This window comes from Schistocerca gregaria, chromosome 2, assembly GCF_023897955.1.
Source record: "Schistocerca gregaria isolate iqSchGreg1 chromosome 2, iqSchGreg1.2, whole genome shotgun sequence".
Taxonomy (NCBI): Eukaryota; Metazoa; Arthropoda; class Insecta; order Orthoptera; family Acrididae; genus Schistocerca; species Schistocerca gregaria.
This window is the reverse complement of record NC_064921.1, coordinates 685090827-685109320: the sequence shown is the minus strand read 5'-3', so window position 1 is coordinate 685109320 and position 18494 is coordinate 685090827. Positions and strand designations below refer to the sequence as shown.

Sequence of the window (18494 nt, the reverse complement as noted above, 5' to 3'; positions counted from 1 at the left end):
AGGGGACTGATGACCTCAGATGTTAAGTCCATAATGCTCAGAGCCATTTGAACTATTTGAGTAACAAACTCTGTTAGTAAACATGCTCTCATGAGGACGATATTTCTCGAAGGACTAGGATTCAGCTTTAGACTGTGCGTATAAATGCACATTTATAGCCACTTCAGTATCAGAGCCACTTTGACGACTTTCAGGGAAACAGTCAAGCCTTCCTGCTGCATCTGTACTAGACGCTTCACCCATTGGTTCCACTTGACACAGAGTTACCCAGAGTATCATCAGTTATTGTAGTAGTATCTGAAACTGTAAAGGTACTAGCTACATCCTCTGCATCAGAGTCTCCTCCAAATTTCGAATATTCAGAGTTCTATGCTGTAACCCCGTCCTGGCATTCCATCATGCAATCAGCTATAACTTCATCTGACTTGAAGCTAAGACACTTCCATGAAGTCACTCTTACTAATCTAAAAGAAAGATTCACGAATGTCAGTATTACCCCTCCAACTATAAAACTAACGTAAACGACTCAATAATTCATTTGCCTTTTACACTCAAGTGTGTGCACAAACTATTTTCGTCATGTTGCCTATTTTCAGCAATCATCCTACATGTGCACTGTCAGCGGAAATAATATTATTTCAGCGGCTAATATTTTCGATATTAATTTGTGAAACAATATTATTTGCAATGCTCATTCTTCATCAGAAGCATTTCACAGCTTGTAATCAGTAAAATCGGATGTACATAGGAACTACATTCACGACAATCTATTTGCTTACATGAACGGCGCGGAAGAAATGCAGCTGTAAATATGCTTACAAGCAACTCCTGTACTGATATTATACTTTCGAAAGCAGGAAATCTGTGTATCGAACTTACCGTCATTTATATCAGATCAGTAAATCCACAGGTGACAAATGGTAGCTGAACACGAAACCAGCTGTTAAGACGAGTGCCTCAAAGGCTATCGGTAAATATTCACACTGTTACAAATTTGTCCGCTGATACCTCAAGCCTGCCGACTTAGAAACATAAAAATGGTATTCACTACTTATCACACAAACTACAAAGAAAATATTAATACCAGTACAATCGATTGTTTGTAGTAAATAAAGCAATAAATAGTATTAAAGACAAGTGGTGTATATATTTACCAGTGTCGCTTAAAGGGTTAAAATACTTGCATAATAATCAGTGTTCTAATTTACTTCCTAAATCTATTCCTGGTGCATGTGGTACGGAAGGCGAATGGGTCAGTCCATCGACCAGGTACTGCATCTAGGGCAACTGTAATTGGGAAACAAGACCCCTTGTGCAGCTGTTCCAGTATACACAGGTGTCGGTAGCGCCATGCTACAGTCTAACATAACAATAACATCAGCAGCATACAATATTAGAATATTTTTGGCAGTTTACCTTATCAGTGCGCCGTCGCTGATGGCACACCTTCATTCTTCAATGAGAGCCCGTCCTGGCAGTCTGTCTATCGATAAATGCTGAGTCCTCTTACAGCGTCATTCCGATTACAAACAGACTGCCTTCGTGTTTATGAAAAAAAACATTCGGCCTCATGTTTCTTGCCTCACCACTATGAAAATGAATAATGAACAGTCGTTATTTTCAACAACTTCAAAGTTACTGTAGATAGCAAGTCTTGTTATCACCTTAATTTATTCCTTTTGTCCTCTCGGGAGCGATGTATATTCGAATGTTCTAGACAAGGCCGGCCACTACACCCTGCCAAAGCGTTTATGTTGTTGATGCATTAGGCATTCCGTCCTCGACCTTTACACACGTTACAAAAGAAACGGACCGCTTTAAGAAACCAGCAGACACGTGGAGGCGCCTGCAGGGTCGCTACTTGTGCTTCTTTCCTGTCGAGCAGGTAGTTTACATCACACATTTCCTTTCACGGCGCTTAACTGCCGAGTTACCGGCGATGTACGGTGTACACACGCCCACTACATAACGCAAAGAACAACTAAGGGTAAAACGCATGTGTCGCATAAGCTGCATTATTAATACGGAAAACAGTACAATAGGTACGGGAGTTATTGTAACTATCAGTTTCGGTGCAACTAGGTGACTTAGTAACATTAAATAAGAAATAAAGCTAAAAGAACAGTTACAAACCGTAGCTTATGTTCAAAATGTTCAAATGTATGTGAAATCTTATGGGACTCAACTGCCAAGGGTATCAGTCCCTAAGCTTACACACTACTTAACCTGAATTATCCTAAGGACAAACACACACACACACACACACACACACACACACACCCATACCCTAGGGAGGACTCGAAACTCCGCCGGGAGCAGCCGCACAGTTCATGACTGCGCGCCTCAGACGGCTCGGCTAATCCTGCGCGGCCGTAGCTTATGAAATTACGAATAGTTCACTGTAAGATGCTTATCGAACTTTTCTTATTTCAGTTTTTTGGGGGCGCTACTCGTGCTGCCAAAGTCGAGTGAAGCTTTCCGAGATGGCTCTCCGCAGCTGTTTAACATCACTGGTGAGTTCTGTAAATCATAGTTCGCTAAAATTTATCTAAACTCTGTAGTACCAAACAGATTTAAAGTCCTCAAACAACTAATGATACCTTAAATAACAATGTTTTCTTCAGTCATTTTTTCTGTAGTCAGATTAGCCAATTATTACAAAAATGTTGATACCGGTTTCGGCAGGTCATCGTCATCATGCTATGTGATGATAACATTCAAAAAACATTCCTCCCGCAACTAAATATAATATTTTTGTACACGTGGAGAACACGGAATCTGATGAATACACTTTTATCAAAATACATTTAGCTGCACAATATGATAAGCTGAAAGTGATATTTATTTCCGTATGCGCAACATATACTGTATTATTGTACATAATATTTTCAAACTTGTTCTCCTTCCTCCTTCAGACCAACTGTGTAGGTAACTGAACGCCGTATTATACCGTATGTACTAGGTTTAAAGAAATAACTGTTATTTCTCTTTTTTCCTATTGTTGCCACATAACTATTCGATAGTTACATTTTCAGTCTACAACCGAAACTATCTGCTTACGAATAATAGTCTCGCTCCTTTCTTTACAAATTTATTACAGTTTATAGCATTGGGTACACCGAAGTACATAACAGCAATTGTTATTACTGCTTTTAACACATTTATCTAAATTGAGAGAAAACTAAAGATTGTTCGTCAACACTCACCACTGAAAGATCTAGTGCAAACCTATTTTTCTCTTCTAAACTGATACTAGAGTTTCCAGTTAGAGTATCGTTAGGTGATTTGTGTATGTAAAGCGTATTTCGATAATGATGCTTTGCCCATTTTCCGTAACAGAATTTAGAGTACGCTCCTAAAATTTGGTCTGTATAAATCACTTATCGGACCTCAGTGAATTATTTCACATCATCATGGAAAAACTAATTTGGTCTTGCTCATTCTAAAGCACCTTCAGAGACCCAGACAGGGGTGTCTCGGACATTATTTGATACCAAACGAGCTTATTGCGTCAATAAAGTGAAAATTGGTGAAGATGGAGGGGAGGGGGTATTTGTCAGTACCGTTTGTATATTAGTTGGGTGATCTCTATTCTGTGTGCTTTTGTGCTTTAATCGTTCTTACCCTGCGTGTGTCTAGGACAAAAATGGAGTTTTGGCTCTCACCATGCCAAATAGGTGTTATTAACTGCATGGCAATTACACGCAGAATGACGAGACTAGCAGAGCAACTATCAACAGGATTTCATTACCATCTCAGACTGTTTCTTGTTCACTTTCGCGGTGTTTCATAATGTACATAGAATCGTAAGAATCTAAATCATAACAACAATTTGTACCTTGTAGAACCTACAGTGACCACTTTTGTAGTATCTTATTCGCTTTGGTAGCAGCCAATGTAAGAGAGCGATGGAACTCAACGCTTCATCAAAGTATGTTTGTAAATGCCTGTGTGTTGTCTGCCTTTCGGTTGGTACAATTTTTAAATGTACGTCTTGATTTCAGCTACGGGAAGTGAGTATTTTTGCAATACTTAGGTTGTTTTGGTAATAGTAATCGACATATTGTCACCATTACATTATTGCTGTATCTTGTCAGAGCCAAGTGTGTACACAAGTAGTGTACACAAGTTTCCTCTCGAATTCTAGAACAAATTTTGTGCTCGCATATGATGAGTTTTTTGGAAACGAAACAACTCGTTCATAGGAACTAACATGTATTTCGCAATCACCAATTACACTGAAACCCAGCTACCGCTATTGGCTAGCGATATACGGAAGTTTGTTGATAGTGGCACCACGATTAATGCCATGCTTTCTGACGTCCGACAAGACATCGATAAAGTTCCATACTGCCGCCTATTAAATATAACTAAACACAAAGGAATTACAGACGTTGGCTGCGAGTGGATACTGATTTAAATCAATGGGGGAAGTTGAAAATTTGTGTCAGTCCGAGATTAGAATCCGGGTCTCTTGCTTAAAAGGCAGATACGTTGACCACTGCGCCATCCGGATGCAGTGGTCATCGCCACTGCGCGAACTACCCCAGCATGCTACCTGTCAGACTCAGATTCTCAACCTATCCACACACTACGAATGTTGTGCCCATTGCCCATTATTCTCATTAATCGCGGCATTTCGCCGATTCCCGTAAGAGTTCGAGCCTGGTGGGCATCTGCACTGAAGAGATCATTAACAGTCATTGCCTTAATATATACTAAATATAAGAGCCAATCGAATGAAAACCGAGCACTAGCCAAAGCGAGACCGTAGTATGGTTCCAAACTTATCACCACATACGTTGAGGCATTTATCCCCCTAGGAGACGAGACGATAAACTCCTGTTTGACACTCGTACAATGCCGTCGGCCGTTGACGGATCCACAACTTCACCCTTTCTTACACTCCCACGTCGGACTCAAACTGATGTCCACCTTTGTCTCTCTTCAGGTCAGCTAATGTTGTATCCTAAATTCTCGTCAAATATGGGGTGCCTTGGAAACCCGCTTTCTCGGCTCTCTACACAACAATTCAAGCAAATCGTATTAATGAGTTTTCATTACAGAAAATAGATGACAATACCTAACTTTGAGAAATGTAGATGTGTCGCAAGAAAAGGACGACAAGCAATATAATCAATGTCTTTCAGTATAACTATTCCAATACAAGTCAAGTAATACAGTGGATGTTTCTATTCAGGTCGCTGGCCTTGACGCTTCTGTAGAACTGTAGAACTCGTATCTGGAAATTAATGGCATTTAGTGAATAATAATATTACTATGACCGAAATAAGAGAAAATGTTACTTCGACAGTTACAAAAATGTAAGTCCACAGAGGATCAACTGAAAATGTAGACTGGACCCTTTAACGTAAAGTGTAAGGAAGGCAGTATTAATAATTGAAAGTAATGTACTGCAGTGTATCAAAATTAGTTGACGTGGAAGTGGGCACCAGGGCCCAGAGCCACACAATAAATACAAGGTGATTCAGCTGCCCCTACCGATAGGTTTTATGCAACCCGTGACACCTTCAAACACCACATGCAAGATTTTCATATTCTCTCGCTCACTACATGCAAACTATTAGTCCTACAGAAAAAATGCACAGGGCCTTTTTGTAGGAAATTTAAGATGGTTAAAATTTTTACTTGGATACATTTTCTCTATAGGTTTCGAATTATTCTACAACATGTATAAAATTGACCTTCAAATGCGTTTTTCTTCAATAACTCGAAATCTGTGGCCTCCAGCGAAAACATATCCCAGTATAAACGTTACTTGTTTAAACTTCCTACAAAAAGGTCTCGTTAATTTCTTCTGTAGGACCAACAGTTCACATGTAACAAGTGAGAGACTATGAAAATCTCATACGTAGTTTCTGAAGCCGTTGCAGGTTACATAAAACCTATCGGTAGGGACAGCTGAATTGCCCTTTATAGTTAATGTTTTTACGTATTGTTATAATAAAGACATACAGATGTCTGAAGGTCTTTGAATCGATAGCCATATCACTAGTTAGATATGAAATAGGACGTTACATGTGGTGGACAGTGGATTTTCGTTCGTCGTTGTACAGACGTCTGTGAGATTTTTAAGCACCACCATTAATTTCGTTTATTATACCATGTTATGTGCAAAATGGAGAGTCTTTTACGTTAGATTGTGTGTGATGGTAGACTACTTTTAAGATATTTATACTGCATATGTGTCTGTTAGTATGTAAAATAATGTGTCATGTTTTTCTTGTTTATTGAAGTTTATAAAAGGGGTCATGTCTTCCTGAAACATGTTAGCTTTCTTTTCTGTTAAATAAATCATGCATATCGACAATGGTGTATCGTAATCTCCATACTGACACCGTTATTTGTAGGTGTAAGACCAGAGAGAGAAGGTTCTAAGAAGAATTGCACTCTTCAGCTCGGTTTCGTTTAATCAGCAACCGGACGTCTCAGAAACGTTAGAAAACTCCAGTGGGAGCCGCTTCAGGAAAGGCACTGTGTATCGCTAGAGCTTACGTTCCATAACAGTAAAGAAACACACTACTTCCTGCCACTTGTAACTAGTGTAATGACCACAGCGCAAAATTAGACAAATTCAGGCTATACACAGCTTTACTGACCATCGGTCATCAATATATCGTTCACAAATGAAATAGGATGGGAGGAATAATGATTGTGGGAAACCACGTACAGATCGCCACGTACGGTACGGTGCAGATGTACCTGTAATCTCCCAAACTGTCAGCACGAAGTCTTCCGTCAATGAAACAGAATCCTCCACTTGCTCGTCCCCGATCTGGAAGTCTAGGAGCAATTGGATTCAGAAATAATAAAGCATGCCTCTGCATATCGATCTTGATAGCCATAGTTTGGTAATTCGTTTGATTACTTTTTTTACTGTCGACCGTCCATTCGACTCCTGCAACTATCACAATAGCTGCAGTATAATGTACGAGGATTACTGAAGGTGCCCGATGAGTATCTCGGTTGCATATTTTTGTGGTGATCCTGTAACACTGCTTGGCGCCTGGTTAATAACAGCACCCTTGGTTACTTTGCAATTGGCGCTTGCCGACTCTGCGTAGTTCGTCGAGGGCCTGTAATCGTCACGTCACCCAGCGCGTTAATGATGTGAACAAACATGTGCGTTTTGAACTCTTAAGTGCATCTGTCCTTGTACTTTTGAAAAATCACTGCTATGGTAATTCACTTAAATCTCTAGAACTCTACGCAACGCCTGACAATCTTTTAATAATTTATTGGCAAATGGAACGATACGAGTAATGAACGACCGGAGAACGTTTGCTGCGCTAAGTAGATAACTGAAAATTATCGAAGTGTATATCCTGCCGATTGCAAGAAAACGGTCCCGAAAAAGAGAAATTTTTTTACATCAAATATAAATTTATGTGTTAGGAAGTCTTTTTGGATGGTATTTACCTGGAATGTAACATTGTACGAATTTGGACGATGAACAGTTCAGATAAGAGTAAAGTAAAAGGTTTTGAAATGTGATGCTGTAAATGAATGCTGAAGATACACATGTATGCAGGATAACTAATGAGATGCTGAAGGGCAATGGAAAGAAAAGAAACTAATGGCAGAACCTGACTGAAAGAAAGTATACGTCGATAAGACACGTCATGAAGCATCAAGAAACAGTCAATTTGGTTTTGGGAAGGAAGTGTGGTGAGTAAAAATTATCGTGGGAGATCAAGGCTTGACTATAATAAGCGTGTTTAAATGGATGTAGGTTGCAGAAGTTATGCAAAATAAAGAGAATGTATACTCTCTCGGCGTATACTATTTATAAAACCCTCTCAGGCTTCGAGTCGGGTGTTTGTGTTAAAATACCGCAACGTTTAGCCAGGAGAAGATGAGTATGATACTCTTCAAAACTACTAAGCTGCTGAAAACCCGAGGACTTTTCATCATCGGAAATGAATAAGTTTGCACAGGGTAGCCTAGCGTGGAGAGCTGCACCCATGTCGGACTGAAGACTACAATAACAACAACAGCGTGCATTTCGCCAGAATAACGAGAGTGAACGAAAGTTTTATCTCGAACGGCAAATTCCCCCCGAAATCCGTACTGGAAATGAAACAGAGAGAGATAGTGAGAGGGATTTTTGTGAGTGTGATAAATCCTTTCCCTCGAAAATTTCCTTTCTTCATCCCTCCTCTGTGTTTCCGCAGATGGCGTGCCACTGGTCTAATTGATACTAAGATCGCATTTCACACGCGGTGCCTAGTTCCTTCCTCCGCCCCGAGTGGAACGCAAAAATTCTGAACAATGTTCACCAACCTGCAGTCTTCTACAGTTGTTGTCCTTTAAGCAGAAAACCGTACGTAGACCGTGAGTCCGTTATTCTGAGGCGAGAAACTGCGCAATTACAATCCAGTTTACGAATCACAAATAATTTCTCTTCGTCACACTTTCACACAGAGTAAACAAAATAATGAACTGCGGCTTTGCGTAATTACTATTGAACTAGTTCCCAATTACATGTTCAAAAACCAGAGATTGTTAATTAAGTTCTTAGCCGATACCGACCGCGGCAGGCAACATGTCTGTCCCCCGAGACCACGATCGAGCTCTCGTATTTACAAACCAGAGACTGCTAATTAGGTCTTACCTGAAACCGACCGCGGCAGTCACCATGTCTGTCCTCCGAGACTGCCTATACAGCTCTCATATTTACAAACCAGAGATTGCTAATTAAGTCTTAACTGAAACCGACCCCGAAAAAGACAACATGTCCGTCCTCCGAAACTGACTTCCGAGCTCTGATCTTATAGCCAAATCACCTCGCCCGCTACCCAAGTTACGCGACTTCCGAGGATCTACGAAATTCTTCGTCTACCTTTTCGTTTAGCAATTGTTTATTATTCTGCTGGTAATTAACACTTTTGAAATTATAGAATGATAGCCCTCTACTGAAAGATGCTTTATATAAAATGATAGTAAATTCACAGCCCAGTTTTTTCTAATATTAACAACAGAAGTTTACCATTTTGACGCGATATCCAAACACAGAAGCCAATCGCAGAGAAGGACCACGCTTTAGATGGTCTTTCTCATAATACACGTACCGAATACATCACACCACATTACCTCATCTTCACACTGTTGCCGTCTCAACTATTCTAAGAAGTACTTCTTGAGGATAAATATGATGGCTGTGAGGCCAGGAATATTACAACCGCTGTATGAATGGATATTATTTCCATCACTCGGCGCCTTTCAGTCGAACAGTTACATGGCTGCACCAAACTCTTAACTAATAAATAATGCGAAGGTTACGAAGTAGCTGGCGAAGTTGGCGTTTAATTTTCATGCTGCAGCTCTTCGGCTACCTTAAACATCAGAAAAATGGACTTGAGGCGGCGTAAAATTCCCTGCTTAAGGCAAACTCGAGTTTCTAGTGGGATCCCTGCCGTGAATATTTCATGAAGCCTGAGTGCGTTTTTCTGTGAACTATTGGCCCGCCTATCCCCTCGCGGGGACACGGAGTACTCCAACTTCCGTGACTGCCGAGCTGAGCTGACGTGACAAGAAGTGAGGCGAGATTTTCCGCCCGTCAGAGCCGCCTCGTCAGAGGTGCCCTCCGCTCTGAGCTGCTAGCTGGAGGTTGGTTGGATGGCGCGCTCCGCAACTTTGACACTGCATCGAGCAACTTCGTTCCAACGCCGAGGCACTAATATCGACGCCGCCTCGCTGTTAGATACACAAAAGGAGCAAGCAGAGCACAAAGGAAGTCCATCATGACCCCGTTCAATCAGAAACATTTATGTGACCATCGCCTATGTTGACGGCAGAGGCAACACTAGCAGTGGAGGATATGTAAAGCATGTCGGAGAGGCGCGGAAAACAGTGTAGTCGATGTCGTAATGCAGAAACTGGGCAATTTGCCTGACGCCCATAAGGCCTCCATCAAATGGTTCAAATGGCTCTGAGCACTATGGGACTCAACTGCTGTGGTCATCAGTCCCCTAGAACTTAGAACTGCTTAAACCTAACTAACCTAAGGACATCACACACATCCATTCCCGAGGCAGGATTCGAACCTGCGACCGTAGCAGTCGCACGGTCCCGGACTGCGCGCCTAGAACCGCGAGACCACCGCGGAGGCCTCCATCATTGGCTTTTGAGCCAAGGGTGCAAGCATTTCCGAAACGGGTAAGTTTGTAAACTGCGCGCATGCCACTGTAAAGTGCGTATATCGTGCGTTGCAAAATGGTACTATCCAAAACGGATGCCGACGCGGCTGTGGTGCACAGCAGGCCATAGATGACAGGGCTGAACGATAGCTGCGGAGATGTGCACGGGCCGATAGATGTGCAACTGTTGATTAACTGACTGTCCAGATGAACCATGGGGCTACCAACAGTGTTTCCTCAACGAGCGTTCAGCGAATGCTGCTGCGTGTGGGCCTCTGCAACTGGCACCTGACTGTTGTTCATTGGCGACAAATGAAGGAATTTGCACGCCAGTACTGGAAGTCCACTGAGTGGGGACAGGTGGCCTTTTCAGATGACAGATGGCCGCTGGCGTGTACAGTGTGAAATATCTGAAAGCAAATACCCTGCAACAATTGCCAGAAGAGTCAGGCCGGAGGAGGGAGCGTTATGGTCTGGCAAATGTTTTCGTGGTATTCCCGGGGGCTCTCGTCATGCTGAAAGCCATAATGGATCAACACAAGCATACATGTATCTTTGGGGACGATGCCCACCCCAAATGAAATTGGGTTTTCCTCGGCAGGATGGCATCTACCAGCAGAGAACGCAGCGTGTCACAAAGCTCGTAGTCAACGTGCGTGTTTCTAAGAGCGCCAGAATGAGTTTACCGTACTCCACTGGCCGCCAACCTCCTTGGGATTAAACCCAAACGAGAATCTGAGGGACCACTTCGATCGGGCTGTTTGCTCCATGGACCCTCAACCGAGGAACCTAGCGCAGCTGGCCACGGCATTGGAAGTGGCATGGCACCTCAACCCCATTGGTACCTTCCTAAACCTCACTGACTCTCCTCCTGCACGTCTCGTAGAGGGCCGCACTGCAAACTGTGCTTATTCAGTCTTTTAACAGGTGGTCACAGTAACGTGACTGGACAGAGTAGACTGTGTCGAAGATTAGATTAGATTAGATTAGATTTACTTTCATTCCACTTGATTCGTAATGAGGAGGTGCTCCAGGATGTCAGAAAAACAATAACACATGACAAATATTTACAACTTAAACAAATAAGCTACTGTACCTTCCACAGGTCTCAAGTGAAATGATCGTCATTTTTTAATGAGCGCTATATGAAAGAATCATTTTACAAACACTCATTTACTAATATCGCATTAATGCACTGAATTTAAAATGATATTTTTATTTATTTATAAGGTAATAAACGTATAACAGAAATACTACAATACTTATTTACAAAAACACATTACTGCACTAAAACGGTGCAGAAGTTAGATTGTACTATATATATATAGTCACACACACAAAAATCGCTTGGTTCTACTGAGAAATTCATCAATGGAGTAGAAGGAGTTGGCCAGTTGGCCACCAATAAATTCTTTAGGCTTCTCTTCAACTGAATTTCATTCGTTTTTAAGCTTTATATGGCTGCTGGCAAGTTATTGTAAATGTGTGCTCCTGAATAACGCACACCTTTTTGTACAAGAGTAAGTGACTTTAAATCCTTGAGAATATTATTCTTATTTCTAGTATTGATTCCATGAATTGGGCTTTTGGTTTGAAAAAGTGATGTATTTTTAATGACAAAGGAATAAATACATTGGGAAACAGTAGTTAGTATCCCTAGTCCCTAAACAGGCTTCTGCGGAATGTTCTTCAGTTTACACCACATATAACTCTTATTGCACGTTTTTGTGCCCGGAAAACTTTAGCTTGGCTTGATAAATTACCCCAAAAAATAATCCCATATGACATTATGGAATGAAAGTAAGGGTAGTATGTCAGGTTTTTCATTTTTATATCTCCTATGTCTAACACAATTTGAATTGCAAATAGAGATTTGTTAAGACACTTTAGCAGTTCTGTGGTGTGCTCCTCCCAGTTGAATTTATTATCAAGCTGTAGTCCCAAGAATTTAACACTGCCCACTTCTTCTATTTGCTTGTCATTGTGTGTTAGGCATATACTCGTGCGACACCCCTCACAAGTTCTGAACTGCATGTGGCGTGTTTTTTCAAAGTTTAGTGACAAAGAATTGGATTGGAACCAGTGATTAATGTCCACAAATATTCTTCCTAAGACTAAACTTGATTTGCTATTTATTGCAATGTATGTATCATTGGCAAAAAAAAACAGACTTGGCCTCTGGCAATGTTACTGATGAAAGGTCATTGATATAGACAAAAAAAAAAGTAAGGTACCTAAGATGGAGCCTTGTGGAACCCCACATGTAATTAGTTCCGAGTTGGATTATGCCTGATAGCTTAGTACATGTCTCTTTCCTAATAACACCCTTTGTTTCTTGCCAGAGATATAAGATTTGAACCATTTTGCGGCATTTTCGGTTACACCATTATATTCTAATTTACTTAAAAGGATAACAGTTACTACGGAACCGATGGAAAAAGGCGAAGTGATCATGAGAGGGGACTTCGACTACGCTATCCGGAAAAGTCGGGGACAGCTAAAGATGCTTTCGAAAATTGATTCAAAATAATATTCAACTACATCTCTGTTAATATGAAGGCTAATTGTTTCTGGAGCAGCGTAATTAAAGAAGCTGTAGATGTCACAATATTTTATAACACCATCAATACAGACGAAGGTTTGCAGCTGAGCACAGCGTGGATCCCGTCCGTCACGAAGTTAAAGCAGGCGGCGGACGCCGAACGGAAACTTTGCCTTATATCATTAAGTTGCAGCAAGTGATACAGCTGCATATGGATGGGGGCAACAAAAAACTGTATCTTGACATGGAAAAGGTCTTTACCACGTCTGACATGATGGCTTAATACAGAAATTAGACTCCATAAGTTATCCAGAATATGTGCAATCATTGCAGCAACACAGAGTCGGTGTTGGCTGGGGTTCCGCAAGGTTCAGTTTTGGGACCGCGCGGACTGATTCTGATGGCGCCTTGCCAAGATTCGTGCGCCCCCCCCCCCCCCCCCCCCCGGTGGAGGTTCGAGTCTTCCCTCGGGTATGGGTGTGTGTGTTGTCCTTAGTGTAAATTAGTTTAAGTTAGATCAAGTAATGTGTAATCCTAGAGACCAATGGCCTCAGCAGATTGGTCCCATAGGAACGTACCACAAATTTAAATTTCAACTTCAGTTCTGGGACCTGTGCTGTAGTCTATCAGCACCAACGACATACCCAGGCAGGCGGTAGTGGAAAACGTCCTGTATGACACTGCGCTATTCAAGCGCTGCCCCAACCTAAAATTCAGTGTTAGGGTCCTCCAAAGATATCTGGACAAAATCACCTAACGTTGCACTGCATGGAAAGTGAAAATCAATCCTAGGAAGAGCCAAGCAATTGTTTTCACTACCAAGCTCAAGCTCTCTCTCCGCCAATCCCCAATTTATGTCGCGGCCTTGACTTGTTGTGACCTAGTCAAATACCTTGGTCGTGCCATAGACAAGAAATAGCCTTGGAGGTCGGACGTAACCAGTGCAACCCATAATGGGTGTGGCCCCTACAGGGCCCACCCACCCTTCAAGAGCGACACACTATTACACAAGGCAAAACTAGATGACGTGCTCTGATACTTCCGACCGTCTTGTACTGTTCGGAAATGTTTTCAACTGCCGCCAACACACATCTGAAAAAACTGCAGACTCTTCAGCACAAAGTTTTCAGACTTAGAAAGGGCGCTCCCTGCTATGCTCTCAACACACATATTAGGCGACAGTTAGGACAACTGTCCATCTACCACATCATTCAGAGAAAAATCAGTCTAATTTTGCACGAAAACAAATTCTTCGCCCCCAATTTCATCAATTCATTAGGTCTAAAAACCCCAAATTCACTTCATAAAGGCCCAGAGTCGACCCTTACAGGGCACTTTAAGGACTGACAAACATTTGCAGAAGGCAGTCAGTTACCATTTGACAACGGTCGAGGAGCATTCAGTTGAAAGCTTGTGGCTGTATAACCACTTGATCCGACTGGAAGCCCAGGATGATTTTATTTAGGCACTAGGAGTTTCTGCTCAACATAGTCTCAGACATTCAAGAAGACAAATCGATCTAAAGACATATTAAGCGATTTACGCACCTTTTTATTGAATCTCAGTGTACATTCATGATACATTAACCTGACCACAATTACTATCTGAAGCAATTCAAGATCATTCAAATGTCTCTTGTGAGCAGCTGTTTGTAACTGTTGCACCTTTGTGGATGAAAAATAACCAACGCTCTACTGTCTACTATGAAGCCATAGTGCGAATGTATCACGATGTCAGTATAGACATTATGTGTTATTTATTCATTTGAAAAACATAAAATATTTCGGGAAGATCCGATCCCACTACGAAGTTCTACAAACAAGGAAAACTCAGGAAAACATGACTCATTATTTGTCAAATAACATACACATATCGGATGGCAATGTTGTCCATGTAGTATATGTAGCTTAAACATATTACGCCATCACTCACAGTCCAAAATTTTGATTGCTGCAAAACATATTGTCAAACGTATAAACGGCCTTCCATTTTACACGTGACACGGTATAATGATCGGAATTACAAGTGACCCCAATCTCCGTTCACTGACTAACGAAAATCCACTGCTAGTCACCCACTAAGGACGGTATCACTCTCTTTCGTTAATATCAATGCCAACGAAAGACACAGCAGTTGACTCAAGAACATTTGTGTATTTGTTGCAGCAATGCGTAGAAACAATCTTACTCCTATATTACAACGATTTGCATCTATTGAGATTTGGAAGATTGTTATAATTGTGACGTTTCCTGACGAGTGCTGCTCTTTCTTAAGATGCTTTGCTGCCACCGGCGAACCATTCTCATTATTATTATGTTCACTGAATTTCGCATTGAAGTTCCTTCCTGTCTGACACACATTCTTTCTGTCAATGTCTTGGTATTTTGTTTCATAAACTTCCGCTTTTCACATCCAGTGCAATATAGCACTAAGAATGTCTTCAGTATTAGTATATGCTCTTAAGAATAATTACGCAGATGCTCCGAGAGCTTTGAGTCGTCAGCTGTATTGTTGGTTGGCACTGATACAAACGAAATAGGGTCTTATAATCTTCGGTAAATGACTGGTAGTGAATATTCGTTAGTCAGTGAACAGAGTTCGGTGAGATTGTTGTACCATCAGTAAAGCCCATCGTCATATCACGTCACACGTCGCAAATAACATGGGAGGTCTTGTTTACGTCCGGCAATGTATTTTGCAGCTTTCAAGCTGTTTGGCTGTGCCTAATGCATAATATTTTCGAGCTACACGTATACACTAAATGAGCCAAAAAATATATAATTCGTGTAAGACAGTATGTGGAATAACGAGCCCTGTTTCCTTGTTTAAAACGGGATCATGTCTTCCAAAAACCTGTTGTGTTTTTCAGATTAATAAATCAAACATCTGGAGAACTGGTGCAAAGTAATCTCCGAACTGATAAGGCTCTACTGCCTTAACTGAAATGAAAGCACATCTGTGTATGCAACGTACAATAAAAGACCAGCCTTGCATTACAAAAGAGCTTCATTAACGTACCTACTGTATTGGCTCTGAGCACTATGGGACTTAACATCTATGGTCATCAGTCCCCTATAACTTAGAACAACTTAAACCTAACTAATCTAAGGACATCACACACGTCCATGCCCGAGGCAGGTTTCGAACCTGCGACCGTAGCGGTCACACGGTTCCAGACTGAAGCGCCTAGAACCGCACGGCCACACCGGCGGGGCCCTACTGTATTACTGAAGAATAACTCTGTGAGAGTAGTGCCTCCAAGGGAAATTCCCAAGCATGAGTTTTCTGATCTGTTTTGTATCTATTTATTGTATTTACATCTGTCTCTCTTTCGATACCGTTTTAGACTACCTGTATTCTGGTAAATGAAGAAAAGGCTGCTGCTGCCACGCTGTCTTCTATAGATAATAACACGAATACAGTGAAAGGATATTCCTGTTTTAGATGTAGATCAGACTTTGACACATCCCTGACCGTATCCTAAGTACAGTCCATTCACACCACAGAACGTCCGTGAAATGCCTACATAGGGCATGGCATTTTGAACATATTTTGTGGACTGAGTTGTGTGATGGTGTTAGTGTAAATGTTCTTGCATTACCTAGAGTGAAATTAAACCAGTATTTTCTGGAGGAGAGTGTTTGTGACACACTATTTTTCTCACTCTGGCATGCTGCACTTGCTCCTGATCTGTATGCAGATACGGTATCTACAGTATATAGTATAATAGGCATTGGTGACGCTCAGAGTGCACACACCCAAAAGTGTTCATATGTAAAGTCTGAATACTGGCCATTTCAACAGACAAATCAGGACTCGAAGATCATGAAAGTGGAGCACCTATGGCCGCACTGATCACCGACACTACACAGCTGGAACTGTAACACGTTTTGCAGTACATGACCTCAGTGGACGGAAAGGGTTGCGCAAGTCCTGTGTTGAGAGTCTGGCAAGGCGCCCTGTGGAGTGTCAGGGCACAGAAATTTGTGATCCCAGTGACTCACTAGTGCAATTCTGCGTGCTCTAGTCTGGACAAAACCGGTCAGACCCACATTCGGGCCAGTACTAACAGCGTCAGGGGCGTATTAATCTCGATGTTCAGCGCCCTAAATAAAGAGACCGACCAACAGGTCACCAGTGCACTATAATCGCCGAGGATTTCTCGCCGTGTTAGTGAGCAGTAAGTCCACGACGTTTCGGAAGGCATGCACTCTCTTCTCATTTGTGGCGTAGTGTCGTGCACACACTGCAAACTGGTCCGCAAGTAAACCGAGAAGAATTTATTGAGTTTACATGACGTGAAAACCTAAATTCAGACAGCTGACACTTGCTGGAGATTCCTTCCTAGTGTCACTAGTTCTTTAATGCATGTTTTTCTCCGATTTTGGTTTAAAAAATAAAACTATAGTTATCGCTTTGAATATGTAGATCATAGACTTTCCCAGAGGAATTCAAGATCACATTGGCAAGGCCAAATCAACCATCACATCTAGCTCGTACGAAGAAAGAGCTTGTTATAAATCCGTTCACCTGCATTCCGATCACAGATTCTAGCAGCTGATGACTGCAGTGACGGGTCGACTACATGTATGTTCAGCAGAAGACAAACTTAATACGAAAATCCTCCCCGTAAATTAATGATGAGCTAAATTCTGAAACTATCAGTGTTTGGTGGAAGTATAGAACTATCAGACAGTTATGTCATAATAATTACGTAATGAACATGAATGACTTTTATTAAAAATCCCAATATGGCGTTGGCTATTAGGAACAGCCGTTTCCCTTCAAACTTCGTTCATGGTCCATGCGGTCGCGGATGGAGATGTTTATCTACATGTCCTCGCATTGACGCCATGTGAAAAGGGACAAACCTTAAGCTATAAAAGTCCTCGCTCCCGTCATAAAGATTTAACGTCAGCCAATCATCCCTGCACGGATGACAACGCGGGCGATGCATAAACATGGAAGCACACTACACATGTTATAAAACGGCCGGAGACACCGTGCTACCTCTCATTCGTTGCTCGATCGTCTCTCGATCGTTTCCTGTCCGTTTGTCGTGGCACCCTCGTTCTAAACATGGACACTGGCGCAGCAGTCTGCTGTCATGCTAGAAAACAGCACACTCTGACTTCCGTTACCTTGGAGTCTAACTTCCAGAGGCCAGCGCCGCCGTGAATTCAGTCGCGTCATGAGGCAGACAGATGACAGAATTGATTGAGGTCACGCACGTCTGGGGTCGAAGCAAGGAGCTGCCGCCCACTTACGTGCTGTCACTAAAGCCGCCCGCACACAGGAAGAGTCTGCTAACACTGACGTGGCGCTCTAAGAGTTTTGTGACGTCAGTCCCTGCTATTTCTCGTCCAGGAGCCATTTCGTCACGTGAAACACAAAATAACTGCGGCGATATTTTGTCAGCATGCCAAGTAAAGTTGAGACAGTGGGAAGCAAGAAGTTTCCTACGTCACAAGCAGATAACAAGACGTCATACTGTATTTGTCGTGTTCAGTACAAACACATATTCGATGGTTTTAATGTTGTACGTTACACCCTACGAATACGTGAAGTTTCCAAGCACCAGCACATTGAATGTCTCGAGGACGAATCGTTATTGGTACGACCTGTTGTAATAAAGTGACGGGAAATGTCATATTGGCTACTGAAAAATTGTCTTATTTAGTCTTTTTCACTTGTTATTCGCGAGTTAAGCGAGTAAGACGTTTTGAGACAACAACCCATTGAAGACTCATGAAAAGGTGTCGTCCTTGTTAGGATGTTTTATACTTAAATGT

General features: G+C 41.9%; 1 protein-coding gene across 2 annotated transcripts in view; it reads left to right on the top strand.

Annotated features, from left to right (window-relative positions):
• LOC126334760 (uncharacterized) overlaps nucleotides 1-18494 on the top strand; it is a 367149-nt gene that overhangs the window by 154057 nt on the left and 194598 nt on the right. For both annotated transcript variants that reach the window (XM_049997335.1, XM_049997333.1), the window contains exon 3: nucleotides 2434-2513. In XM_049997335.1, coding sequence (XP_049853292.1) covers nucleotides 2434-2513 — 80 coding nt within the window. The remainder of the gene's footprint in view (nucleotides 1-2433; nucleotides 2514-18494) is intronic.